This window comes from Pelodiscus sinensis, chromosome 6, assembly GCF_049634645.1.
Source record: "Pelodiscus sinensis isolate JC-2024 chromosome 6, ASM4963464v1, whole genome shotgun sequence".
Classification (NCBI taxonomy): Eukaryota; Metazoa; Chordata; order Testudines; family Trionychidae; genus Pelodiscus; species Pelodiscus sinensis.
Genome location: NC_134716.1, coordinates 31,349,666 through 31,376,840, shown reverse-complemented (window position 1 = coordinate 31,376,840; position 27,175 = coordinate 31,349,666). Strand labels below are relative to the sequence as shown.

The 27,175-nt window shown below is 43.9% G+C and overlaps 1 protein-coding gene and 1 long non-coding RNA gene across 6 annotated transcripts in view; one reads left to right on the top strand and one right to left on the bottom strand.

Moving 5' to 3' along the window:
* KANK1 (KN motif and ankyrin repeat domains 1) overlaps positions 1–7,780 on the top strand; it is a 172,416-nt gene extending 164,636 nt beyond the window's left edge. For all 5 annotated transcript variants that reach the window (XM_006137863.2, XM_006137860.2, XM_006137862.2 and 2 more), the window contains 3 exons: positions 679–879; positions 5,099–5,197; positions 6,111–7,780. In XM_006137863.2, the coding sequence (XP_006137925.2) occupies positions 679–879; positions 5,099–5,197; positions 6,111–6,173 (363 nt within the window). In that variant the 3' untranslated portion in view covers positions 6,174–7,780. The remainder of the gene's footprint in view (positions 1–678; positions 880–5,098; positions 5,198–6,110) is intronic.
* On the bottom strand, positions 77–27,119 carry LOC142829833 (uncharacterized). Its single transcript, XR_012904661.1, has 3 exons — positions 26,922–27,119; positions 7,565–7,654; positions 77–212 (listed from the first exon to the last, which is right to left on the bottom strand). It is a non-coding gene; the product is annotated as an uncharacterized LOC142829833 (long non-coding RNA).
* Positions 27,120–27,175: the final 56 nt, after the last annotated feature.

Sequence of the window (27,175 nt, the reverse complement as noted above, 5' to 3'; positions counted from 1 at the left end):
CTTTATTGCAACTGCAGAGCAGATGTGTGACTTTCCATTAGTTCAGAATTTGCACTGACTGCACGCAGCCAGGCACTGCCTCCTGACATCTGTGTGTATGGCTTTGGTTCCTGTTTACAAAACGGAGCCATGGAAAAATATTTGAGCTTTAAATAAGATTTTCCTTTTTCAAGTTTCTCAACATCCATCTTATAATGGGGGAGAGGGCGTCACTGCGGGGAAAAATAAAACTGAATTTTAGGAGAGGTTTGCAAACTCTGTATAACTCATAGTTCATTCTACTTTAAGTGAGATACTGTTACCCCAGCTTGTCTCCTAAAGTGAATGTGGTGATAGTTTTGACTTCTTTCAGCAGTTGCAGATGACAGTGAGCCTGTGGATGTGTGGTGGCTAGAGGCCTCAAAAATAGGTGCTATCAATCATAGTAAAAGGCAGTGCCTGCCCCTAGGGTTGCCAGATGGTTTCAACAAAAATACCAGACACACTTGACATTACATCACAATCTACATTACAACTTATTGAGAAAATACTGGACATTTATATTTTCTCATTGATATTTTCTCAATTTGTTTCCCAAACAGAAAGCTCAAATACTGGACTTTCCGGTTCAAACCAGACACCTGGCAACCCTACCTGACCCTTGGTTGGTTCTTACTTTGGCTGTGATTTTCCTTGCAGGCCGGCCAAACTGCTCTGATGCTAGCAGTAAGTCATGGACGGATAGACATGGTGAAAGCTCTCCTGGCCTGTGGGGCAGATGTCAATATCCAAGACGATGAGGGCTCCACTGCCCTGATGTGTGCTAGTGAACACGGACATGTAGAGATAGTAAAACTCTTGCTGGCTCAACCTGGATGTAATGGCACCCTGCAGGACAGTGTGAGTTGCCTCTCCAGACACTGCTCTACTTTTCCACTAGATCACTTTTGGAATGTTGACTTATTTTTGACTGAATGGAGAGGTTCAAAGTGAAACGTGTTGTTGACAAACTAAACTAGAAATGCCTGATTCTTCCTAGTCGTCATAATGCGTGTTATGGTCACTTTTCTTTTAAGGACATGATTTTCTGAGCACTTTCAAAAATAAAGTCACTCTAATTTTATGTGTAGGCACCCAAATAAGATGCTTAACTTCATATATACAAGTTTAGGGAGAAAAATTGGCCCTAGTACTCAACTCTTCTTTGTTTTTAACTGAAGGATATAAAGATTTGTGGTGAAAAATACTTTAAAAAAAAAAACCTAACAACCCAAAACTTAATTGTCCATATATTACTTATTAGTCCTCTTTCAGTGCTTACATATGATCATGACAAATAATCAAAATACTGATGGTTTTTCACATGTTATTCCCTTGCCCAAAGCAGTGAGGCTGTGTCTAGACTGGCCAGTTTTTCCAGAAAATCAGCCGCTTTTCCGGAAAAACTTGCCAGCTGTCTACACTGGCCACTTGAATTTCCGCAAGAACACTGACTTCCTACTGTAAGAAATCAGTGCTTTTTGCGGAAATACTATGCTGCTCCCGTTCGGGCAAAAGTCCCTTTTGCGCAAAACTTTTGCGCAAAAGGGCCAGTGTAGACAGCTGAGATTTGTTTTGCACAAAAAAGCCCCGATCGCGAAAATGGCGATCGGGGCTTTTTCGCGCAAAAGCGCGTCTAGATTGGCCACGGACGCTTTTCCGCAAAAAGTGCTTTTGCGGAAAAGCATCTGTGCCAGTCTAGACGCTCTTTTCCGAAAATGCTTTTAATGGAAAACTTTTCCGTTAAAAGCATTTCCGGAAAATCATGCCAGTCTAGACGTAGCCTGAGAGTTTGTAAATGCCAATTTGCACATTTGAAGTTCAATGGTGGAAATAGCAGGCTGTGTGCTCAGCTAAGAATGCTGTGCTTGTATATTCCTTAGTTAGAAAAGATCACTACCCCCTCGGTGCGTCTAGACTGGCAAGATTTTGCGCAAAAGGTGGTGGACAAAACCTGGTCTCAGGGTATAGCTGCATGGGGAGAGAAAGCCCATGTCAGGCCCAAGTCAGCTGACTTGAAAGCTGAATAACTGCTGAGTAAATGTTCAGGCTAAGGCTAGAGCCCAAGCTGTGGGACCCTGCAGGGATAGAAGATCCCAAATCTCACAGTCCAGTGAAAACACAAACATGTACATAGCAATGTTTAGCTCCACAGCCTGAAACCTGCAAGCTTGAAACACCTGACTCAGGCTAGCCACAGCTATTCCACAAGGCATCAGTGAGGGCTGGTGATCTCAGTGCTGAACACTGGTTTTGGCAAATCCCCTCACATCTTGGGAGTTAAAAATCATAGGGCAGCAGGTGCTGTGGCTGAGTGTAACAGGGCACAACTCACCATCACGGGCACCTCCTGGTGGATACTCTGGGAATTAGCTTTTCAGCTCTGGAGTGCCCCCCTTTCAGCTCGTGTCTCGCCCGCTGTTACCTATTTTTTCTTCACCTCTGTGTTAGGACCCACATCCCTCCCAGACCGTAGCGTTCTCCTCTCTGGGTACTGCCCTGCCGCAGTGCCCCCACACTCAGGAGTCCTCCCCCTCAGCGAAACCCTTTTGCCCACCTTGCCTCAGTGACCCACTGCCAGTCTTCATCTAGCCCCTTACCTCAGGGGCAAACTGCTGTCTGAAATGGCCACTCCTCATTGACAAGGAGGTGTGGACCTGCCTATCCTGGCTGTGTCCCTTAGTACTCTCAGGCCTTGCTTCAGGCCCTGCAGCCTGGGAGCTTGCCTGGCCAGAGCTTCCCCAATTCTGCCTGCCTTACCCCAGCCCTGCTTTAAGTCTGGAAGGCTCTAACTTCTCTGGCAGCTACATCCCTCCAGCTCCCCAGCTGAATCAAGAGGGAGTTTGTCCTCCCACCCCTTTCTTTATACTGCCCTCAGCTGGGCCCTAATTGGCTCATACCTGCTACAGCTGCTAGCTCCACAGCTTGCTGTTTAAGCCCTCTCCCAGAGCTGTATTTCAACCCTTAAAGGGCCAGTGTGGGGCAGACACCTTGTCACACTGAGTGGTGCCTGCATCCATCGCAGGAGCTCATCCTCAAGTGGGGAAGTCAGTGCTAGTTCCACAGGAGGGCAGAGTCCGATCAGGGAGAGCCTCTCTCTTGACTCACTTGTGGGTGGTGAATGAGGGGTCAGAGACAAGGAGTCAACTGTCATGCTCTCTGGAGTGGCTCATGACTGTGGGTCATCCTCAGGGCACGCTTCCAAGAACTAGGGCACAAACCCAAACGGGTTGAGCTCTGTACTTAGACTTCACCAACCAAGTAACAAGGGTGACCGCCTCCGGCACAAGAGAGGCCTTAATAAACTAATTAGCAGTTTATAAACTAGGACAAAGAAATAAGAGATTTATTTACATACATGGGTTCCCAAACTGGGGGCGTGAAGAAATTCCAAGGGGGGGCGCGAGGCAACCCCCACCCCCGTTAACCTCTTCCTCCCCCCCTAAGTTTTTCTGCTATGGGGCGGGGGGACGACTATGAGGGTTTCTCAATAATCAAAAAGGGGGCATGATGCTGAAAAGTTTGGGAACCATTGATTTACAAGTTAAAGCAGGTAAACACACATACACAAATATGGTACAATCTTAAGTTCAAAAGGTAATGCAAGCTTCTACAAACAAGCTTTTATGCCTTCTCGGGCTAACCCAAGTCAAGCAGCTAAGTCTATACACATTACTATAACTCTAATATTGTTAAAACAGATATTGACACACAGGTAAGCTGGACTGGTTTCCAGTTCTGCATTCAAAAGCTTTCAGTGAGGCCTGGGGCCTTGATGTGAGCTAGTATCAGGTCTGCCAGTGTCACATCATCAACCTTCTTTATAGAGCCACCAGCAAAGCAGTCTCTTAGCAAAAACTGTCTCTGGTGCACTGTGGTGTCTTGACAGCCAGAAAACTCAGATTGTGGGTTTCCTGATTTTCTTGCCCCTCTCAAATGAAAGTTGATGAAGATTTAGCAAGCAGCAGTCCTTGAAGCTAATGTAAGGAGGGACTTCTACTGTTGTCTAAGGGGAGAATGTGTGCCAGTAACACTCCCTGTAACAATTTTCCCTTTGAGCAAAAACTCTCCGGCTGTGTCTAGACTGCATCCCTTTTCCGTAAAAGGGATGCAAATTAGACACATCGCAATCGCAAATGAAGCGGGGATTTAAATCCCCCCCGCTTCATTTGCATAAACATGGCTGCCGCTTTTTTTCCGGCTCGGAGCTTTGCCGGAAAAAAGCGCCAGTCTAGACGGGGATCTTTTGGAAAATAAAGCCTTTTCCGAAAGATCCCTTATTCCTCTTAAAGGGATCTTTCGGAAAAGGCTTTATTTTCCAAAAGATCCCCGTCTAGACTGGCGCTTTTTTCCGGCAAAGCTCCGAGCCGGGAAAAAAGCGGCAGCCATGTTTATGCAAATGAAGTGGGGGGGATTTAAATCCCCGCTTCATTTGCGATTGCGATGTGTCTAATTTGCATCCCTTTTACAGAAAAGGGATGCAGTCTAGACACAGCCTACTTGCATTCTGTCAGCTTTCTGATTTGAAATAAATAAAATAGCTGTATAAGAAAATAACATCCATAAAGGACAATTATTTGTGGGTAGATTCTCGGCCAGGTGTACTTGGAATTAGGAATGCAGCTGTTCTTACTCTTAATGGGAGAAATAACATGGCTAATTCTCATTGTAGCTGATTAACTTTTATCCCTCCCTTCATTTCTTTTTCCCTCCCCACTGACAATGCAATTTCTCTCCAGCAAATTCAGACCAATCTCCTGAAATCACTGGTCTTACACAGAATTACTTGTAACATGATTGTGATAATGGCACACTCATTCTTCCTCAGCTATAATCCAGTCCCCTTGTTGAGAGAAATTATGAGGCCTCTGGCGCTTGGATTGCCTCATAAAGCAGAAGCACAAGGCTTGTTGTCACTTAATTATAATAAAGGAAATTAAACAGGACCCTAAATTAGGCTGGCTGTTTGAGCAATGGGGCCTCATTTCAGTAGCTTCCACTCTCTGTAGACTGGAGGAGCTTTTAAGGGATCTGGCAATGTACACAAACATTAATTCTTTCTCCCCTTTTATCGTTTAAGGATGGCAGCACAGCACTGTCGATAGCCCTGGAAGCTGGACACAAGGACATAGCTGTTCTTCTTTATGCACATGTCAACTTTTCGAAACCCCAGTCACCGGTTAGTATGTGACATGTTCCAGGTCACTGAACACTGGGTTACGTGGCATCTCGCTATTGAGACTAAACATAGAAAAAAATCATGTGGTTTGTACTGCACAGAAGCCATATGTTAAACAAAAAGATTCTTAGATAGATGAGGTGGGTAAGGGAATATCTTTTAGTGGGCCAGCTTATATTACCTCATTCACCTTTTTTCTCTAGTATCCTGGGACTGACATGGTTGTAACAACACTGCATACAAAGAGCTTCGTAAACCGTGCTATAATCTGTCTGTGAATATGCTACTTATCTAGCATGCACAAAAGCACATAGCTTATGGGTTTCTCTTATCTGGTAAATACTTAGCGTCTGAAATCTATTGGGTGGACAGCACAGGATCTGTGTTTAGCCACAGGGCAACCTTTATGCAAGCAGTGCGATACAGACCAGGACAGCCTACACCCTGGTGAGAAGATACTTCCTCTCCCTTTTTCTCTGGAAGAGGAGAGTTCAACGTCTGTGTTCAAATTCTACAGCCACATAGACTGGACAATGTGAAAAACTTTTTTTTTTTTATGCATAATTGTGATATGTGTTACAGAGCAAGTCATCAAAGCAAGGCCAGCTCTAGTTCTGTTGCAACACTCAGCAAATTGGCAACACTCAGCAAATTGGCAATCTGCACTTGCCTTCACGATAAATGGCCACTAAATGTTTTACTACCCATACTCTTCTGTTGCTCCAGGCACTAGGCTGTGTGTAGCCAGCATGACTGCTCCTGGACTGTAACCAAACACCTTATCTGTTCTGCATAGGTGGAATTTTAATTGTTGTCTTTGTAAGCTGAAGGGACTGTGGTACCTGAGCAGTCTGTTTAATCTTTTCATTTAATTAGCTGAATTCAGCTAACTGTCCTTTCCTTTCCCTTTTAGAGTACACCCAGGCTCAGCAGAAAGACATCTCCTGGTCCTACCCACAAAGCCACGTTTGATTAGTAATGCACGAATATCTGTAAATCTTAATGCCATCTCTAAGCTGCTAATTGTTACTGTATTACAGAGACAGATACTGAATGTAATTGTCTTGTGCCTGAACTCACCAGCAAACTGAAAGCAGAAACCTAGTGCTATAAAGGTAGAAGACTATAAACTTGAAGAAAGCATACAATTAGATAGTTGTCTGCTAGTAACATAGCAGAACCATTCTTTTGTTCAACTGTCCATGGTTGCAGGATACCATGTAAATCCTGTTTATCTTTGCTGCAGAGTCTTTTCTGTTGCATTATGTACAGTTTAGGAATTTTAAGCTATCTTCACAGGTATGAGTGGGTTTTTTTTCTCCCCTTTGGACAAGTGTTGTAGACGTGGGGGTACATTTTAATTGTTCTCTAAAGTATTTATATTTACTGTACATGAAGCTATAGGCAATATTTTTTTCATAAATTTCATTCCAAAATGGTTTCGAGTTCTTTTTCATTTTAAACTATAAAAATTGCAGTTGCTTATGTAGTCAGCTCTTTGGAGCTTGGGCTGGTGGGTTGATGGTTTAGAAATAGAGGATGAGTTCTCTGTCAAGTCTGAAATTAGCTAAATAAATGAGTTGTCAGCAGTTGGATATATTGTATAACTTTTATAGTAAAGATAATTGTATCTATAAAATTAAATGGCACAGTATTTTCAACATTTTATATTCGCTAGTAATTAAAAACTATATGAAGAATTACATGAATTGTTACAATATTGTTATTAACTATGTGTCAGTGTCCCTAAGATCCCTACATAATGCTTATCAGAGAATAAAATTAGCATTATCCGCTGTATCTTCCTCTATAGTGGAATTAAGTAGTTCTCAGTGCATATTTATGGAATGTCACATAAATTTACCTTGTCACATTCACTTTAGTCATATGTATTTAAATGTTTGAAGTGCCTTAGACTCTTGCCATATTTTCACAATAAAATTTCATTATGCTGTTTTACTCCCTTCTTGCTTTAATTGTGATCTGCCATCATCCAGAATGCTGTGAATTACAACTGCAATGAAGCATGATGGATTGATTGGGTAAAGGCTAAGATGGTTACGCTTTGGGGTGACTGAGGTTAACGTTGTCACCTGACATCACTCGTTCATTCTCTATAGCCCTGATTAGGTTGTTCTTGGTAGCTACAGGTTTTAAGAGTTTCAGTAGGCAAACAAGTCCCTGTCTTGGTCATTGCCAGGAGATGGGAGTGCCACATGGAACCATTTGCTCTCAGATTCCTGTTGTTGTGAAACTTACAATTGGAAATCTAGTTTCACAGGCTTGACACTGTTAATGAGGTTGGTTCCTTTTTCACATTTTGTACAGCTAGTCTTTCACTTGAATGTTGTTGTTAATAATCCTTACCACAGACGTTTCCAGCACCTGTCATCTGAGGATCACCAGGCACATCACAGAGGTGGACAGATGTCCTTATCCCTTTGTTCCTGGAGAAATCTGTGGCACAGGGAGAAATGAAGAGATGTGCAGCAAGTGAGAGCCAAAGCTGAAGAAGAACGTAGGTGTGCTGGCTAACATCAAAGCTACATGGTGTAATGTCATTAATAAAGGAATTTCACAGGCTTTTTTAATGGTGTTGCTGGGGCAGGATATTCCTTAGAGCCTGAAGCATAAGTTTGAAATTCTTCAACAGCAAGCCCTCTTGCTGATTGGCCCTATGGAGGGATCTTCATCTGGGTGGTCAGCGCCCAGTATCTGAGCAGCCACACTGCAAAGCCCTATCTAATGTCTTGTCTCTCACTGGTGCTGAGTCCCCATATATGTCACCTGCACTTGCAGCGAGTATCTCATGGTTGTTAGTGGGTTGAAACAATCTGATTCTTTCCCAGTGAATTGTGGGAGAACCTGTCTGTCCTTTTGAAGACATGGAAAGAATTGTGGGGATGCATTGGACTACCAGCACTCAAACAGCATGGCCTGCATCCTCACTGCACTGTGGGCAGGTTACCAGGCCCAGTAAAAGCAGCAATCAGTCTTTAGATCATACACCCAGCTGGCCCAGCTAGCATGAATTGAAAGCACCACCAAACTCAGGAGAGATGGTTTGGTGTGCTGACAGAAGCTGAGTTAGAAGCAAAACACAACTAAGAGCCACGGTTAACTCTAGAGAGAAGACGTGCTAAGACAGTGAGAAGGAATATACCTGAGTTTTCTCTTCAAAGAACCTGTCCTATGCTCTGTGCCTATTCCTAACTTTTCCCCAGCCTTCCAACAACAGAAAGAAAACCAGACAGTGCCTTGGCAGCACCCAATTGAGGAGAAAAAGAGGAGCTAGTTTCCCAAGGGCTAAGAAGCAGTGTAGATATCTGGTTTTGCTCTCATTAGAGGTTTAGTTGAAATGCAGCTGATTTAATTACATTACTGTCTGTATCTGTGTGTAAACTGTGTCTCAATCACTTTGCTTTGACTCAAGATGTAGACCCAGCAATGTTCTTATGTCCTACCTATTCACTTTCATCGCCTAGGATTAGATAAGAGATAGCATCCTTCGCTGTCATTCACTGCTACCTTATGTTTCAGGGCCTAAAATGATCTCTAATTATTGGGATTAGGATGAGATCTTTTGGACTCGGTGCAGATTTCCCTACATCCTGTACTTTGGATTTTCCTGCACCTTCCTTTGAAGTATATGAGGGGCTGGCCATTACCTGAGAAAGGGTATTAGATTAGGTAGAACCATGGGTCTAGGTAGCAGAGCAATTCCTATATTATGTATTTCTAAGGCAGGGCTACTCAACTTTCGAATCCCCGGGGGCCACAATGATACTCGCAGCACATGCCAACGGCCGCAACTTAAGTGTGGTTGCATATATATGCAAATAGCTTCTTTCACACTGACTGGAATGAATACAAAGATTAAGGCAAGATTACACAATACCCAGGCCCCATTTAAATCAGTTCTGCTGAGATTAATAAAATGCAATATTTACCCGATTTCCACGCTTATGACAGCACTTTTAATGAGCAATGACAGTCCAGTATTTTAATTACTAAAATGCATATCAACAGAAGACCATTCTATTGACTACTTTTTTGTTTTGGCTCCTACCCGCAGGCTGTGTATTGAGCCCTGCGTAAATCCAAACCAAACAGCGGGCTGCAAACACACAGGCTGCATGCGGTCCATGGGCCATGTATTGAGTAGCCCTGTTCTAAGGTGACTCTTGTGTAGAAGGTCCACAATTCTTTACCATCCTCTTCCAGGAGAAATGATTATTTTAATTAGAACTGAAGTCAAAATGTGTAACTACAGGCAGTCCCCGACTTACATGGATCCGACTTATGTCGGATCCCTACATACGAACGGGGCTTTTCTCACCGCAGAGGACGCGGGTGGCGGGACCGCCCAGACGCACCGCGATCCCGCCGCCCGCGTCCTCCGCGGCGAGAAAAGCTGCTCCGCGTCTCCCTGGTGTGCTGGGGGGGGGGGCAGCTAGTGCGCCCCTCCCCCCACAGACCAGGCTTTTCTCGCCATGGAAGACGCGGGCAGTCCTGCTGCCCGCATCCTCTGCAGCGAGAAAAGCCGCTCCGCGTCTTCCTGGTCTGCTGGGAGGGCAGCTAGTGGCCCCCCCCCCCAGCAGACCAGGCTTTTCTCGCCGACGCCTGGGGTAGAGCAGCTGGGGCGCTGCCGTGGACCAACCTGGCAGCACCCCTGCTGCTCTGCCCCAGGCGTCCCCAAGTCAGCTGCTGCTGAAACTCACCAGCGGCTGACTACAGGAAGCCGGAGGCAGAGCTGCTCTGCCTCGGGCTTCCTGTAGTCAGCCGCTGGTCAATTTCAGCAGCTCTGCCTGGGGCTTCCTGTAGTCAGCCGCTGGTCAGTTTCAGCAGCGGCTGACTTGGGGACGCCTGGGGCAGAGCAGCAGGGGTGCTGCCTGGTTGGTCCAGTAGCCCCGAGGAGCGGCGCTGCGGGACCAACCCAGCAGCGCCCCAGCTGCTCTGTCCCAGGTGTCCAGATTCAGCCGCTGTTGAAACTGATCAGCGGTTGATTCCAGGAAGCCCGGCGCAGAGCAGCTCTGCCTCGGGCTTCCTGTAGTCAGCCGCTGGTCAGTTTCCACAGCGGCTGAATCTGGACGCCAGTTCCGACTTACATACAAATTCAACTTAAGAACAAACCTACAGTCCCTATCTTGTACGTAACCTGGGGACTGCCTGTAGTGAGCACCGACACGGGATCATTTTTTTTAAAATAAGTCAATGAGGCTGGCTCCGGGTGGCTCACTGAGTGGTAATAACTATTATTTCTAATGAGATTTAAGAGAGTTTTCCTCTCCAGCACAATAATGTTGATCTAAAAGCACTGCTTGTCATTTTGTCTGTATGAAATTAGTTTAGGTCCTGGTTCCCAGGGAACTGATGTCTATGCCCCACAACCCCGATTGGCTCTTATTACCACCCTCTATTTATTAACCACAACACACAGTGTCATCCTTAGCTTTCTGTCCTCCGGAGGAGAGAGATGCTTGAAGTTCCCCAAACAAGATGGCGGTTCTACTTGTTGGCAGAATGGAATACTCTGAAGAGGCCGCCGCTATCATGATAGGTCCACCAGCTCAGAATATATGGCCCCAGCTTGCCCAGGGATACATCTAGATTACATGCTTCTGCTAACAGAGGCATGTAAAATAGGCTACACGACATAGCCAATAAAGCGGGGATTTAAATATCCCTGTCTTCATTAAAATAAACATGGCCGCTGTGCTGTGCCGCCTCAGTTGATCGTCGGCACAGCTTGTGAGTCAAAACGTGGATCAGTCGACAAGAGAAGCCTTTGTCGAACGCTCCTGTAAACCTTGTTTCACGAGGCATAAGGGTGCGGTCGACAAAGGCTTCCCTTGTCGACTGATCCATGTCTTGACTCGCGCGCTGTGCCGACGATCAGCTGAGCTGGCACAGCACGGCGGCCATGTTTATTTTAATGAAGCTGGGGATATTTAAATCCCCGCTTCATTGACTATGTCAGGTAGCCTATTTTACATGCCTCTGTCGGCAGAGGCATGTAATCTAGAGATACCCAAAGTAATCTAAACTCTAAGGATCCTTTTGGGCTCTTTGCTGTCATTCACTGCAAAAAGCACACGTTGCTCCCTGCAACGGTTGAAGAAATTGCACTCTATTCTGTGCAGTGATGACTGGGACTGCATCATACACTCCTCACTTCCATTAGATCATCTCAATGCAATATTGCCTTGGAAGCATCAGCCTTGAAAAACAGATCTACAGTGCTGTGTAACTGCCTCAGGTCACAGGGAGCACATCACACTGTGCTCATCCTTGGCTCCCTATTCAGCATTGTCAGATTTAAGCCTCTCTTTGCAAAATCTTGGCCACACTGAAGTCCGTGGAAGTTTGCCATTCACTTCAATCAGGTCTGAATTTCACCCTCTGTCTTTGTTTTCAGGGATCTTCGTGGTCTGAGCCTGGGATATCTAAAGAAACAGCTAATCCTCAGTCCTCCTTCTGAGGAACAATAGAACTGTTCACTACTGGGGTGATGCCTGGGTATGCAATAGATTGGGCTTTCTTGGCAGCAAGCCTGGGCTTTGGAATTTACTCCCACAGCAAATGTAAAGACCACAAGCTCCAGCACTTTCAGATCCAAATACAAATCCCACTTCTTCGACCTTGATTGCTCACACCCAGCAATTCAAAACCTGGGAGAAGATTCGAATCCTCGCAAAACTTACTCCCTTCAGCAGGGGTGGGAGACAGTAGAAACACTACTGCCATGTGTTACCTTACATAGTCTGTATCTCCAGGAAGTGCTCAGATGCCACTGAGGTGGGCATGGACTAGGACAATTCAGGCAAAGCAGTCTGGGATGGGACTGACTTTTAGGATATGTCCACACTGCAGTTAGACACCTGTGGCTGGCCCATACATACTGACTTGGGCTTTTGGGGCTCAAGCTTACGGGGCTGTTTAATTTTAGGGTTGACTTCTGGGCTCTGGCTGCAGCCAGAGCTCTAAGACCTTCCCACCCTGCAGTACCCTCAAACTATGTTATCTTCCCTACAGCTGCTGAGTGGTAGGAAGGGTTTATACCACTGGCTAAAACTGCCAAGGATGTATAAGGCTAATCAACATGGTGGACTTGTTGCCCTGCTTTAAGTGCTGAGATGTTTACTATAACAATTTTTGTTAAATTTTAGTTGAGGTTTAGGAACCTGCTGATTTCATGTAAAGGGTACCTCTGAACCAGTCTTAGCAGGTTGATCACAGGTTTTTATTCTATTTCCCTTAAGCTAACAGCAGATATTTGTGCCCTATATATGGTGGGGAGCCACTGAACTGCCAGACAATATTTGGACATGGGGCAACTTTCTATTTTCTGTTTTACTGAGAACACGATTTTTATTTAGCCTTGGTCTGTGGCCAGAAACCATTTAGCTGTGCTTCCTGCCATAAGGAAATTACTAATCATAGTTTTGCCTCTTGCTTATTTATCATGGAAGCACTTTGAATGTCAGTAGATTATATAAAAATACATTTTGCTAAAGATTACACTGTGCTGTGAAGTTACTGAACCAGCTGCCCAGAGCTCTTAAGAACCTGGATATGCACATTAAGGACCCTCAAACTGCTCTGGTGCACCTTGCACTGTAGCAGGCACTTTGACAAATCCTAGCATTTTTCTTGTGAAATATATAAAAAATAGTTTGTGGTTAGAGCTGTGACATGTATTAAACATGCAAAGTGAAGCCACACATGCTTTACTTGGTTTAGTGGCTTTGCTGAGAGTGCAGGTACAATTGCACAGTTGGATCCCTCATAGCGATAGACTAAAATTTCCAAACTTGACTGTCCAAAGTTAAGGCCCCTAAATGGCCTCATTCTCAAAGAAGCTTAGCATCTGCAGTCTCCATAGAAACCAGTGGGCGGCTCTGGGTGGTCAGTGTCTAAAAAAAAAAAAAGCCATTTATTCAGAGTTATGGATATGGGCTATGTTGAGACCTACATTTAGGAATTATCACCCAAAACTCTAAGGGATGGGTGGTGCTAGAAAGGAGATATGCAGGATATCTGAAATAAAATGTCATTTTTGGAGGTCAAGGATACATCTGTAGAAAGAGAAGCATTTTGGATTAAATCTACTGAAAGATCTGATTTCTCTCAGAGATAGGCCGAATTCACAAAATCTGAATGTCCAAAAGTCTAGAGGAGTTTGGGGACAGGTCACAACCTTCCCTTGCATTTTTACACGATTACACTTTGTTCAGGGTGTGTGCTAAAGCTATAAACTTCTCACCCCACGGGGAAGTTCCAATTCAAAACCAGACTCTGTGACTGTGGTCCATTACGGTGTAGTAATCTCCAGCTCAACAAAATCTAACTGGGCTCAGACCCATTGCGAAGACAATTTTTGTCATGCTGGAAGCAAGGCCTGTTCCACCATTGTCAGGAAAAAAACTGCTACAGGTGACAAAAACGTATGTTTGCTTGCTGTGGGAGAGAATGCCAGCCATGAATGTCAGAGCACATTTTCCAATTTGCCGAAGGCAGCAAAATGCCTACAGTCAGTTTAGACCTGCAATCCTGTTGTCAGATTTAATCAATTGAGCAGAATAAACAGAAAAAAAAAAAGTAATTACTCCCCTGGACTTCCATTCTCTTGATAACCCTTCTGTCTCAAATAGCTTGACACTCTAAATAGTTCACACCTTGAAAGCCAGGTCCTCAAACAGGAAATACTTTGGCATTCACAGCAATGCCTACATCCATTGATGCTCTTTCCTAGCAATGTTTAATTCCATCTGTCAGCGTTGGATGGAATTTATCACAGATGGTTGGATTAAGAGGCTTACTGTACATACCAGCACCATATTGGATATGTGCTGAGATCACCCGGGGTGAGTTTCTCATTCCAGGTCAGACAAAAAAGTCTATCAAAATCTGTGATTGTAACCACCTTTGACCCCTTGCTATGCAAGGAAGTTTTAAAAATTCCCTTGTTCTTGAGGAAAACTGCAGAAATACTGCACCGTGTGTCACTGTCGGTACTATGTAGATCATAGAATCATAGAATAATAGGACTGGAAGGGACCTCAAGAGGTCATCGAGTCCAGCCCCCCGCCCTCAAGGCAGGACCAAGCTCCGTCTACACCATCCCTGACAGATGTCTATCCAACCTGTTCTTAAATATCTCCAGAGAGGGAGATTCCACCACCTCCCTTGGCAATTTATTCCAATATTTGACCACCCTGACAGTTAGGAATTTTTTCCTAATGTCCAATCTAAACCTCCCCTGCTGCACTTTAAGCCCATTACTCCTTGTCCTGTCCTCAGAAACCAAGAGGAACAAATTTTCTCCTTCCTCCTTGTGACACCCTTTTAGATATTTGAAAACCGCTATCATGTCCCCCCTTAATCTTCTTTTTTCCAAACTAAACAAGCCCAGTTCATGAAGCCTGGCTTCATAGGTCATGTTCTCTAAACCTTTAATCATTCTTGTCGCTCTTCTCTGTACCCTTTCCAATTTCTCCACATCTTTCTTGAAATGTGGCGCCCAGAACTGGACACAGTACTCCAGCTGAGGCCTAACTAGTGCAGAGTAGAGCGGCAGAATGACTTCACGAGTTTTGCTTACAACACACCTGTTGATACAACCTAGAATCATATTTGCTTTTTTTGCAACAGCATCACACTGTTGACTCATATTCAACTTGTGGTCCACTATGACCCCTAGATCTCTTTCCGCCATGCTCCTTCCTAGACAGTCGCTTCCCATCTTGTATGTATGGAACTGATTGTTCCTTCCTCAGTGGAGTGACGCAATCCATCTCATTTAAAGCCAGACTGTTGACTTGTTTTATGGTAATATATCTATGCTAATCCAATGGAGAGGAATTATGAGCCTGCTTCTGCAACCATTTTCCTTCAAAAGTTTTACCCCCTCTCCAGTTTCTGCTGGAGAAACTTCCAATCATCATGTAGATATGTGATTTATATACAGTTACTAGGGGACTGTCAGGTATAATACTTCTGGTTGGGAAGCCAGAATGCTGTGGGTCCATTTCAACCCTGGCATGAACCAACTGAGTTGCTCCCTTGTTATGCTTATAAGAAGCACAAGGGATCTTTTTCAGAGGAAAAGGCAACACATTGTGTTTATTCAAAATACAGTATGAACACCAGCGTATGCATTTACATGTGAAAATGTGTGGGCGGGTGTAGAAGGAGGGTTACCGGATAAAGAGTTTTGCATGTGCAGCCGCGGAGGCTGGTGTGTGGGCATGGAGGATCAGCTGCTGTAAAAAAAGTTCTCTATAGGGATGTCTAAACTACATGGCTACGTCTAGACTGGCATGATTTTCGGGAAATGCTTTTAACGGAAAAGTTTTCCGTTAAAAGCATTTTCGGAAAAGAGCGTCTAGATTGGCACGGATGCTTTTCCGCAAAAGCATTTTTGCGGAAAAGCGTCCGTGCCTCTAGATGTGCTTTTCCACAAAAAAGCCCCGATCACCATTTTCGCGATTGGGGCTTTTTTGCAGAAAACAAATCTCAGCTTGTTTACACTGGTCCTTTTGCGTAAAAGTTTTGCGTAAAAGGGACTTTTGCCCAAACGGGAGCAGCATAGTATTTCTGCAAAAAGCACTGATTTCTTACAGTAGGAAGTCAGTGCTTTTGCGGAAATTCAAGCGGCCAGTGTAGACAGTTGGCAAGTTTTTCCGGAAAAGCAGCTGATTTTCCGGAAAAACTGGCCAGTCTAGACACAGCCCATGCCTCTTCCGAAAGAGGAATGTAAGTGAGCCCGATTGAAACGCGGATTTATAAATCTTGCGCTTCATTTGCGTAATCGCATGAGAGAGCTTTTTCAAAAAAGAAACTGCAGTCTAGACAGGATTCTTTGGGGGAAAAAACCCTTTTTCGAAAGAACCTGTACTCCTGAAAAAATGAGGTATATGGGTTCTTTTGAAAAAGGGTGGGTTTTTTTGGAAGAACCCCGTCTAGACTGCGGGTTCTTTTTTGAAAAACCACTCTCACGTGATTATGCAAATGAAGCGTGAGATTTGTAAATCCGTGCTTCATTTGCATTTTTGATTGGGCTCATTTACATTCCTCTTTCGCAAGAGAAATGTAGTTTAGACATAGCCAGTGTGTTGACAGTGGAACCTCTGGTGTTGGTTGCTCTGCATCTGGAGAAGATTCTGCCGTATCTTATTTTGGTCTTCCATGAGCTGCGGTGAGCTGTTTATGTTTTCACTTCAGTCTCAGTAGATCTTTTCTTCTCTCTTTTATGTGCTTGAAGTGTTGAATGACGTAACACATCCTTGATCAGATCTTCACTTGTCTTCCTGGGCTTTTTTCCTTAGTTGATGTCTGTCTGCTGGTGAATGTGCATGACATCTCAAGGTCTGTTCTGGAAAAGTAACTATTAACAATAAAGTGACTGTACTGTTCCTGGTAAAGATTGTAACATTTCACTAACATGCACATCTCTGAACAAAAATTCCCACTTTGCCTTGAGGGTAACAAGAAAGCACAGATCTCTCCTGACTCCATGATTATGGTGAGTTTCAAATATGGGTTAAAAGGGGGGGCAGATTAATTTTGAGCCGGAGTTCCCCAAGAAAGTACAGTCTGGGCTTGAGCACCAGGTGCACATGGGAACAATTTGCAATAATTCTACACTTGTCCACAGGCTGCCATTACTCTGGCTGCCATTACCTCAGGAGTGATAATCTGGGTGGAGCTTTTGTGTGCCAGTGTGGGAGGTGGCCCCGCTCTTTATGCAACCAAAACTCTGTGCTGCCTTGATTCTGGCAGCACAGTCCGAGGAATGGTTTGGGAGGGTGTTGTCCCACGGCAGTGGGGAAATGGCAGCCCTGCCATGGAATCTCCAGGAGAAAATTGATAAGTACATCAGACAAAGCTTCGACACCATCTCCCAGCAAGATTCTATCGATATCTGGGTGCACATCCATGCTCTGTTTGGTCATAACGCGGACACGGGCAGGGCTTAGCTACCTCCCAGCAAGACAGCCTCTGTTCGCCCTCCACCTAGACTGCAAAAGCAACATTTCCAAGCCATTACCCACCCCTCCCCCACTCTGCTGCAACAGCAGCCTTTGGCCTCTGCGTTTGCAGCCTACCCTACCGCCACCCCGCCTCCCTCCCACAGCTGCACTAAACACCCCACATGCCCTCTGCCCCTTCTTCCCCAGCCACAGATCAATTTTGTACCCTGCATGGCCCCCCAACCGCACTGCCCACCCACGTCTCTTCCCTTGCTTCGTGGCCCCACGTACAGTAGCCGTGAGTCCTCGCAAACATTGTAATTTGAGAATAATTCCTCACTGCCTGGGGCACAGATTGCCACTGGATTGGCCCTACGCCCTTCATCCATTTCCACCTCTTCATCAATAACTCTTGTCTCTGGGAGAAGTGTTTCTGATGACACTGCGCTATGGGAAGTAGTCCGGGAAGTATCCACACTCTCTTCGGGTGTGGACGTGGGATCCCCACCCAGGATTGTGTCCAGTTCTTTATAGAAACAGCATGTTTCTGAGTGAAGTGCCAGACCAGCTGTTGGTCTCCTTTGCCATGTAGTATGCCTGCTGGAGTTCCTTTATTTTGGGTCTGCACGGCAGGGTCTCGCTCATACCCCTTCTGAAGTAGGGCTTTTGAAATGTAGACGTACATGTCCCAGTTCCTGTGGGTCACTTACAGCTGTGACTGCTCTGATTCTTCACCCCTCACGCTGATCAGATCAAAAAACTCTGCATGGCTCCAAGCAAGAGAGCATTTTGAGCAATATTCACCCCCGGCTGGCTGAGAATGCATCATGAGGGCTACTATACAATGAGCCAGGAACACCAATACACTATGATCCGGACACCAGGAAATGGATTTTTAAAGTTCCGGGGTTTGCAGGTGGGAGGGACTCATGTGTTTACCTGTTTGCATGTCTGCAGAGCAGCCGAGTTCAAAGCACTGGCCAGAGTGGCTAATCGGGCATTGTGGGAAACATGCTAGAGGCCAATAAACTTGACAAAACCCCTACTGTAGTGCACAACACATGATTGTTGGCAATAAAGGCAGGGGGCAAGACTAAAGTCTTGTGTGGAGGTGAAAGTTTTTTGTCCACCCCAAAATGGGCATTTGTCGTGTCACAATGTGAGGGCTCTCTGGTTTTGTTACCAGAGATTTTTGGTGACAAAATCTGCAAGTGTAGACAAGGCTTTACAGCCCATGGGTGGATGAGAGGCTACTGGGTGATCCCCCTTTCCTTAGATGAGAGGCTGTTTCATATAGCCAAATCAGGCCCTGAGTTAAGGACTTTGGGATTTGGAAATTACAACCAGAAACCAGTCTTGCATATCTGTCATGAGCTCAGGTACAAAATCTACTCACCCGCCCTTTGCTGTGATGAGTAATAAGCCCCTCTGGCCCTGGAAGAAGGCGCAACCTACATGTTAATAACCTGTGCAGATAATACTAAACTGGGAGGAGTTGCAAACACTAGTGAGGACAGAGGAATAACTCAAAGGGATTGAGAAAGGTTAGCAACACGGGCAGAGAATAAAATGAGATTGGAAAAATAAAAGCACAGCTGAGGAAAAATAATCTGAACCACAGCTACTCAGTGGGAGGAGAAGCCTTGAAAGCAGTAATGTTGAAAGAGAGCTCGGCTGAGAGTGAACTGAACAGGAGTTTGCAAAGTGATGGGATGGGAGTAATGAAAAAGACCTACGCATTTTTTTCTGCATATGCATGAGTCATGGAGCAAGGAGGTAAACATCCCTCCCTGCATATTGGTAGCTCTGATGCAACTGCATCTGGAAGGCTAGGTTCATTTCTGCCCATCCTCTTACTGGAAAGATAATGAGAAACTGGCAGGCGTTCAGGACAAAACAACCAAAGCAATCAGCATGCTGAAGGATCAACTTATGCAGAAAGGTTAAAAGGGATGCAAGTGTCTATAGTTTGGCTAACAGACAACTGCTGAAAGTGGAGGTTGTGGAAAGAGCCTATAAATATTTGAAGGGTTTAAACATCAAGTAGGAAGTGAAATTAAAAGAGAGCAATGAAGTAATTATTCGCCATTAATAATAGGAGGCTGTCTGTGACTAAGGGGACATGGCAGGTTAACTCTGTCTTTCCAAGAACAGCACTCCGTGCTCCACATAACAGAATATAAGTGAACTTGGGCTAATGGCATCACCATTGACACACGACAAAACCACATTCGGGTCTGGCACAATCAGCAGGATCTGCTCAAGATCAGACTGAAAGTGGAAGGCAGAGTTTTATAGAAAAGGGTTGACATGCCTGGTAGGCTCTATAGGGAAAATCACAGAGGTCCTGCCTGCAGCATGCCTGCCTTTAATCTCTTTCATTCATTCTAACTTTAACCACAAACTTAAAGGGGGGGAAAGTCCCTCTTGAGACATCGGACAGCTGCTTGGTTTCTCTCTTGGCTCCTTCATGCAGGATTAGACATTTCTCAAAGGAGAAGGGAGACCTCTGTTGGCAGGAAATGCCAAATACTACAGAGATTTACAGCTCTGCAAAAAATATGCATTCTTATCTTTTAAGTCACCCGCAAGTATTCTAATCTGACAGCTTCTTTCATATATTTGCTGAGTTAATGTTACAAATTGAAAATGTTTTTTTAAGGCACCATACATGTGACATTTGGGCTTTTCCAGGGCTAGATGTTGTCTTAATTCACTTTGAAGGAAGGGAATGGACTAGTAACCCAAAGTGCAGTAATACTCTGCAAACACCATAGACCAGCAGCTGGAAGGAAGCCACGGAGTCCTCCAACTAGCCCAGAGAGATTGTAAAAAGGTATGGAAGGGCTGAGTATGGGTGCAAAGCAACACAGGAGGTGTAAGCTCCATGCACAAGAGGAAAATTTTCCTTTATATATAGACCCTTCGTTAAAAGGAAAAACTCTACTGTTGCATTTTTAAAAGTAACTTAGGCACTGGGAAGCCAAGTCCAACTGACTTTTCAGCTCCTAAGGGCCAGAATTGTTAAGCTATTTTGGTGCACATCCACTAACATGATGTTTGTGCCAGAGGGGTATTTCTGGCACTTGATGGCAGAGACTGTCAGATTTAGCCAATATTCATAGCAGAGGATAAATGGACAGAAATCAGACATCAGGAATCATAGACTCATAGAATACTAAAACTGGAAGGGACCTCGAGGGGTCATGAAGTGCAGTCCCTTGCCCTCATGGCAGGACCAAACACCATCTAGATCACCCTTGATGGATGTCTGTCTACCCTGCTCTTAAATATTTCCAGTGATGGAGATTCCACAACCTCCTACGCAATTTATTCCAGTGCTTAACCACCCTGACAGGAAGTTTTTCCTAATGTCCAACCTAAACCTCTCTTGCTGCAATTTAAGCCCATTGCTTCTTGGCCTCGGCCAATTTTTCTCCCTCCTCCTTGTAACACCCTTTGAGATACTTGAAAATTGCTATCATGTCCCCTCTCAGTCTTCTCTTTTCTAAATGAATCAAGCCCAGTTCTGTCAGTCATGTTTTCTAGACCTTTAATCATTTTTGTTGCTCTTCTCTGGACCTTCTCCAATTTCTCCACATCTTTCTTGAAATGCAGTGCCCAGAACTGGACACAATACTCCAACTGAGGCCTAATCAGCGCCGAGTAGAGTGGAAGAATGACTTCTCGTGTCTTGCTCACAATACCCCTGTTAATTCATCCCAGAATTATGTTTGCTATTTTTGCAACAGTGTCACACTGCTGACTTATATTTAGCTTGTGGTCCACTATGACCCCTAGTTCCCTTTCTGCAGTACTTCTTCCTAGACAGTCGCTTCCCATTCTGCATGTGTGAAACTTGATTGTTCCTTCTTAAGTGGAGTATTTTGCATTTATTCTCAGGCTAACCCACAACATTTTGGCACCTGAGACAGGGAGCCCCCATGTCCCCTCGCTTGGGCCAAAACTGTGAAAGGTCTCAATTCTGCCTTCTTCCTGTTCTACTCCTCTCATGGTACTTCTCTGCTACATACCCCAATAAAGGAGAATTAACAGCAGCAGACAATTTTCTACACTCTGGGTCCTAGTCGCCTCCCCCCCCCCCACACACACACAGTCTGGCACCTGAGGCAGCCACCTCAGTTTGCCTCATGGTAAGGCCAGTCCTGTTTGTCCTTATTAAACTTCTTCCTGTTTACCTCAGAGCACTTCTCCAGTTTGTCCAGATCATTTTGAATTATGACCCTATCCTCCAAAGCACTTATAATCCCCTCCCAGCTTGGTATCATCTGCTGATTTAATAAGCGTACTCTCTATGCCAATATCTAAATCGTTGATGAAGATATTGAACAGAACTGGTCCCAAAACAGACCCCTGCAGAATCCCACTTGTTATGCCTTCCAGCATGACTGCAATCCAGTAATAACTACTCTCTGAGAATGGTTATCCAGACAGTTATGCACCCACCTTATAGAAGCCCCATCTAGGTTGCATTTCTCTAGTTTATTGATAAAAAGGTCAGGCGAGACCGACTGTATCTAATGCTTTATAAAAGTCTAGGTATACCACGTCCACCACTTCTTCCTCATCCACAAGACTTATGCTATCAAAGAAAGATAACAGATAGGTTTTACATGATTTGTTCTTTACAAATCCATAACTGTCTGTACCAATCACCTTATCGTCTTCCAGATGTTTGTAGATGAATTCCTTAATTACTTGCTCCATTATCTTCCCTAGTGCAGAAGTTAAACTGACTGAGTTTCCTGAATTGTTCTTATTTCCCTTTTTATTGATTGGCACTATATTTGCCCTTTTCCAGTCTTCTCAAATCTCTCCAGACTTCCATGACCTTTCAAAGATGATAGCTAAGGGCTCAAATACCTCCTCTATAAGCTTAAAATGAGGGATCAGGGATCTTTCAGAAAAGGCTTTATTTTCCGAAAGATCTGCGTCTAGACTGGCGCTTTTTTCCGGCAAAGTTCTGTGCCGGAAAAAAGCGGCAGCCATTTTTATGCTAATGAAGCAGGGGGGATTTAAATCCCCGCTTCATTTGCAATTGCGATATGTCTAATTTGCATCCCTTTTCCGTAAAAGGGATGCAGTCTAGACACAGCCCTTGAGTATTCTAGGATGCATTTCACCAGTTATAATTAAAGAAAAGTTAGATGTCTTCAAATCTAACTTCTAAACGTATCCTATTTCCACTAGCATTCACTATGTTAGGCATCCCATCACCATCAAACTTCTTGGCGAAAACTGAAACAAAGACATTGTTAAGCACCTCTGTCATTTCCAAGTTTCCTGTTATTGTTTCTCCCTCTTCACTGAGAAGTGGGCCTACCCTGCCCTTGGTCTTCCTCTTGCTCCTAATATATTTGTAGAATGTTTTCTTTTTACCTTTATGTCTCCAGCTAGATTGAGCTTGTTTTGTGCCTTTCCCTTTCCAATCTTGCCCCTACATACTTGTGTTATTTGCCTATATCCATCTTTTGTAATTTGACCTAGTTTCCACTTTTTATATGACTCCTTTTTTTATTTTTAGATCATGTAAGATCTCCTGGTTAAGCCAATGATAATGCACATAAACCTGTTGGGAAACACATTAACCCTGGACATTCTTCTACAAAAGAATTTCAAAAACCAATTACAAAGGGATACATATCTGAACTGGAATTCATTTGCAAATTCAACACTATCAATTTAGGATTGAATAAAGATCTCAGTTGGTTAACGCACTAGAAAGGCAATTTCCCCTTTCTGAATATTCAAATCTCCAGACCAAATGCTGACCCCCTAGCTACTGCACTGAGAGAAGGCTGAGGTTGTGCTTTCTGAGGTAGCCTGCATACTGACTCCTTATCCTCAGCCCCACCCCAGAACAATGATTTAAATGAAGAAAAACAAAAATTAATAGAGTTAAGCAACACTGGGTAAATCTAATTATTTAACAAATCTAGATATAGAGCTCTCAGGGGCAGGGACTTACCTTCTCAAATTGTGTTTGCATCATGCCTAGCACAGTGGAGCTCTGAAACACTATTGTAATACAAATGGTTATTTGTTCTTTGTTACCAGGAATATTCTGTAATTACTTTGTGTTTTAGTAGTCATTCTCATGTTCTATGAGAGCTCAGTCACTGCTGGGTTAGGGAACTGTGGTGTCACTAGCACAGAGAGATGGATACATTTTTTTCAGATAAAACTTTTGTCTTTCATTTTCCTTGTGTGTTAACGTTTGGTTTAAGAAATGACAAAAACAATCATACTGAAGTGTATGAGACTAAACACCTATTTTAAAATTGTTTAAAAGGTGTATTATTTTCCCAGTGGACCAGAACAACTGCAGTCTGATGGTCTATCAGGTAAATACACATCCAGGCAGTTTTTAAAATGTGTATCATTTACTTGATAGACCATAGCGAGTTTTACAGAGTGGAGTTATGGTCTATTGTGTAAATCGGTATTTGGACAATTTTAAAAATGTATCCTATTTACCTCTATGCACTTGGTGAAATCCTCCTGAGAAGTCATTAATGTGCTTGCAGAGAAGTTGCTTTTCAGTGTTTAATAGCTTGGTTGCATTCAGTGATGTTACGTATCAAAACACGTCAAGACAAAATGATGGGTTAAAGGGGGGGATCCTTGCACTGAAAGGATTCGTTTCTGAGCCTGCATCCAGGAGTATTGGGCTTTGATGTATGAGCATGTCAGTCTCCTAGACTGAATTATGTAGCCTCAATTCAGGCAATAGGCGTATTTGCATGAGTTCTGCAATATTACCAGGGGTTGCTGAATTGCACCCAAAATACGTTTTCGTCAATTGCAAAGGAAGGTTTCTAATGAGTGATAGAACTCAAAACATCTTTTAGCCAGCTGCTAGCAGCCCAAACAATTATGTCTAGAAAAAAGCCACACTCCCTCTAATTAAAATCAATAATCCACCAGTTAAGAGAATTTGTAACAAGATAGAACCTTTTTAAAGCACCATTCTTAACCACCAGGAACATTGATGCTCATATGGTCTTTAATTTAGTCTATGTGCATGTATTCTTAGAGAATACTAACCTTTACCTTGCCAGTCTGCAATAATGTGCAAAATACACATCTACCAACAGAAGGAAACTGTTATTAGGGCTAAATAATTATCTGACTGTACTAAGTACTCTTACATTGACATAACAATACCTTGATGTCCATATAAAACTCTATACACCAGCAGACTGACTAAAGACTTGAATAACAATAATTTAGCACTCATCAAAACAGTATAAGGGGTCCAATTTCATTCATAGTAGAGCCTGTCCTACTTCAGCTACATAGATGATTTGAAAGAAGAAATAAAAAGGGGAAAATTGGAGGGGGAAGAAACACAGAACTCAAGGGATAGTATTAAAAAAAATTAACTCAAAGTAAAATTCTGCTCTTGGATCCAGGGTATTCCAACTGATTTCAATTGAAAGCCAATCAGAATGATATCAACACCTGGATGCATGTCTAAGAGCAGAGTTCAGCCTGAAAGAATTGTTATTTATTTACATTACAATGACAATATAAAATTGCTACAAAAAGCTGTTAAGTGCTCAAACAATTAATTAGCCTTTCTGTCCCAAATAATTGCTCAGCAGCAAAAATAATCATATCCAAATAATGAATTAACTCTGCCAGCCAATAAATCAAAGTAGCGACATTGGACCTTTAAGTCTTGGCATACACCCTCAATCTTCCCCCGCTGCCTTCCAAGGCTCTCTCTAATAAGTAACTGGCCTTAGCAGTGGGACTATCACCATCAGTTTTAAGCTATTTCAAATGAACTTTAAAATAATTGGAATTTGTGCAACTGTCATAATTGTAGGTAATAAAAGCAACTACTTTATAATTTGAAATGATCTATTAATTCCTTTAAATACGAATTAATGCAGTGGCTTTGTTCACTGAAGTGGAAAGTTAGCTGTATCCAATGAGAGATTAAAGATCAGACGTAAAAACATAGCAATTAATTGTGTAATCTATTTTAGAATATTGGTGTTAGATTTCCAGACTGTGGCAAAGCAATCAGATTTAGCTGTCTTGCATCGGTTGTCTTGTATTTCAGATGATGTTGGTATTCAAATTTGAAGGCACTGTATGCAAAAACACTGTTATTTGATAAAAGAGCTCCAACACATAGATTGCTTATAGGATTCTATCATTCTTATAGAGTGAATTACAAATGTTAGAAATGTCAGTTTAATGAGTCATGCCAGCGACCTCAATGTTCTAAGTCACTGGTCCAATTAATTTTTTGAGCGTGCTTAAAATGAATGTGAAGACTGCTCCGGAGTAATACAGTGGTTTCCCCCTGCATGGTCTTCTATCTTTATTTTATAAGTCAAGCTTAATAATGTGCTGAAATAGCAATCAAAGTAAATTGTTGACAACAGCTAAAAATTCTAGAGAGCCTGATAGCTCATGCCCTTTCCCTGGGCTTTAAATCTGAAATGAAATGATTCAGGAACAAAGGAGAAAAATATAAAAAAAGCAGACTTTGGTTCTTCAGAGGAAAAAAAGTATTGTTTTTCACATTTGGCCTCTAATCTGTTACTAGATATAATCATCATCATCATAATCCCATTTGAGATTTTTAAGCTGTTACATTGAAGCATTCATATCTATTTCAGATATTAATTTGCTTTACCAAATTAGCAATTTTTTTATTTTTGGTCTTTTACTCAGCACAAATGGTAAGATTCACTTTTCTTTCCAATTTCACTGTAGTTTGAAACTATAGCTTAATATTACTGGCTAGGTTCATATCCCTGAAGGGGACTGCCTCCAGATAGGCACTTAATTTAACCCCTCCCCCCACATTTTTAACATAATCCAGATGTTGGGCCCTTAATCTCTAGGGGTATGTCTACACTACCACCCTAGTTCGACTAGGGTGGATAATGTAGTCAATCGAAGTTGCAAATGAAGCCAAGGATTTAAATATCCCGGGCTTCATTTGCATGTTGCCAGGCGCCGCCATTTTTAAATCCCCGGTAGTTCGGACTCCGTGCCCGCGGCTACACGCGGCACGGAGTAGGTAGTTCGAATTAGGCTTTCTACCGTAACGAGGTGTAACGGTAGTTCGAATTAGAAAGCCTAATTCGAACTACCTACTCCGTGCCGTGTGTAGCCACGGGCACGGAGTCCAAACTACTGGGGATTTAAAAATGGCGGCGCCCAGCAAGATGCAAATGAAGCCCAGGATATTTAAATCCCGGGCTTCATTTGCAACTTCGATTGACTACATTAACCACCCTAGTTCGAACTAGGGTGGTAGTGTAGACATACCCTAGGTTCTTACTAATCCACATCTACGCACCCAACCAATACCTGTTCAAAGAAACTGGAAATATCAGTACGAATAATGAGCAGTGTGTCATGGGTGCACGCCCCCAGTGTGCCTCAGTGCCCCCTGACTGTCTTCATATAGCCCCTCTCAGGGCAAGTTACAGTCTGTATGGGTTGCTCATCATCAGCCAAAAGCAGTTTATAACTGGCCCTTTAAGCAAGGCCGAGTCCACAAAACAGATTATCGTTGTAGCGGGGCGCACCCCAGGTAGGGGGACCCGGGCCCACCCTACTCCACCGGGTCCCAGCCCAGGGCCCTGTGAGCGACCGGGTATCAGGTCACTCCCTCGGTGGGGCCATCCAGCCAAAACGCACCGAGGCTCTCGGGCCGGGAGGGGCGGCTCCCGCTCCTGCCCTGGGCCACTTCCTACCTGGATCCCCGGGCTTCCTTCCCCTGGACTTGCCCAGCTGGCTGAGATCACCCGGCCGGCATCCCTTCGGCAGGTAGTCTCTGGGGGGCACCAACTCGCCTCCGCCTTCCTCCCGGCCTCTCCCGGAGTCCCTGGCAACCGCTGAGGGAGAGCTCCCAGCTCCAGTCCTTCTCCTTCGGCTGTCTCCCTCCAAGCAGCTCCTGCTTCTTCTGCAGTCAGCCCTACACTGCCCTCCTCCAGGGAACTGGGCTTCT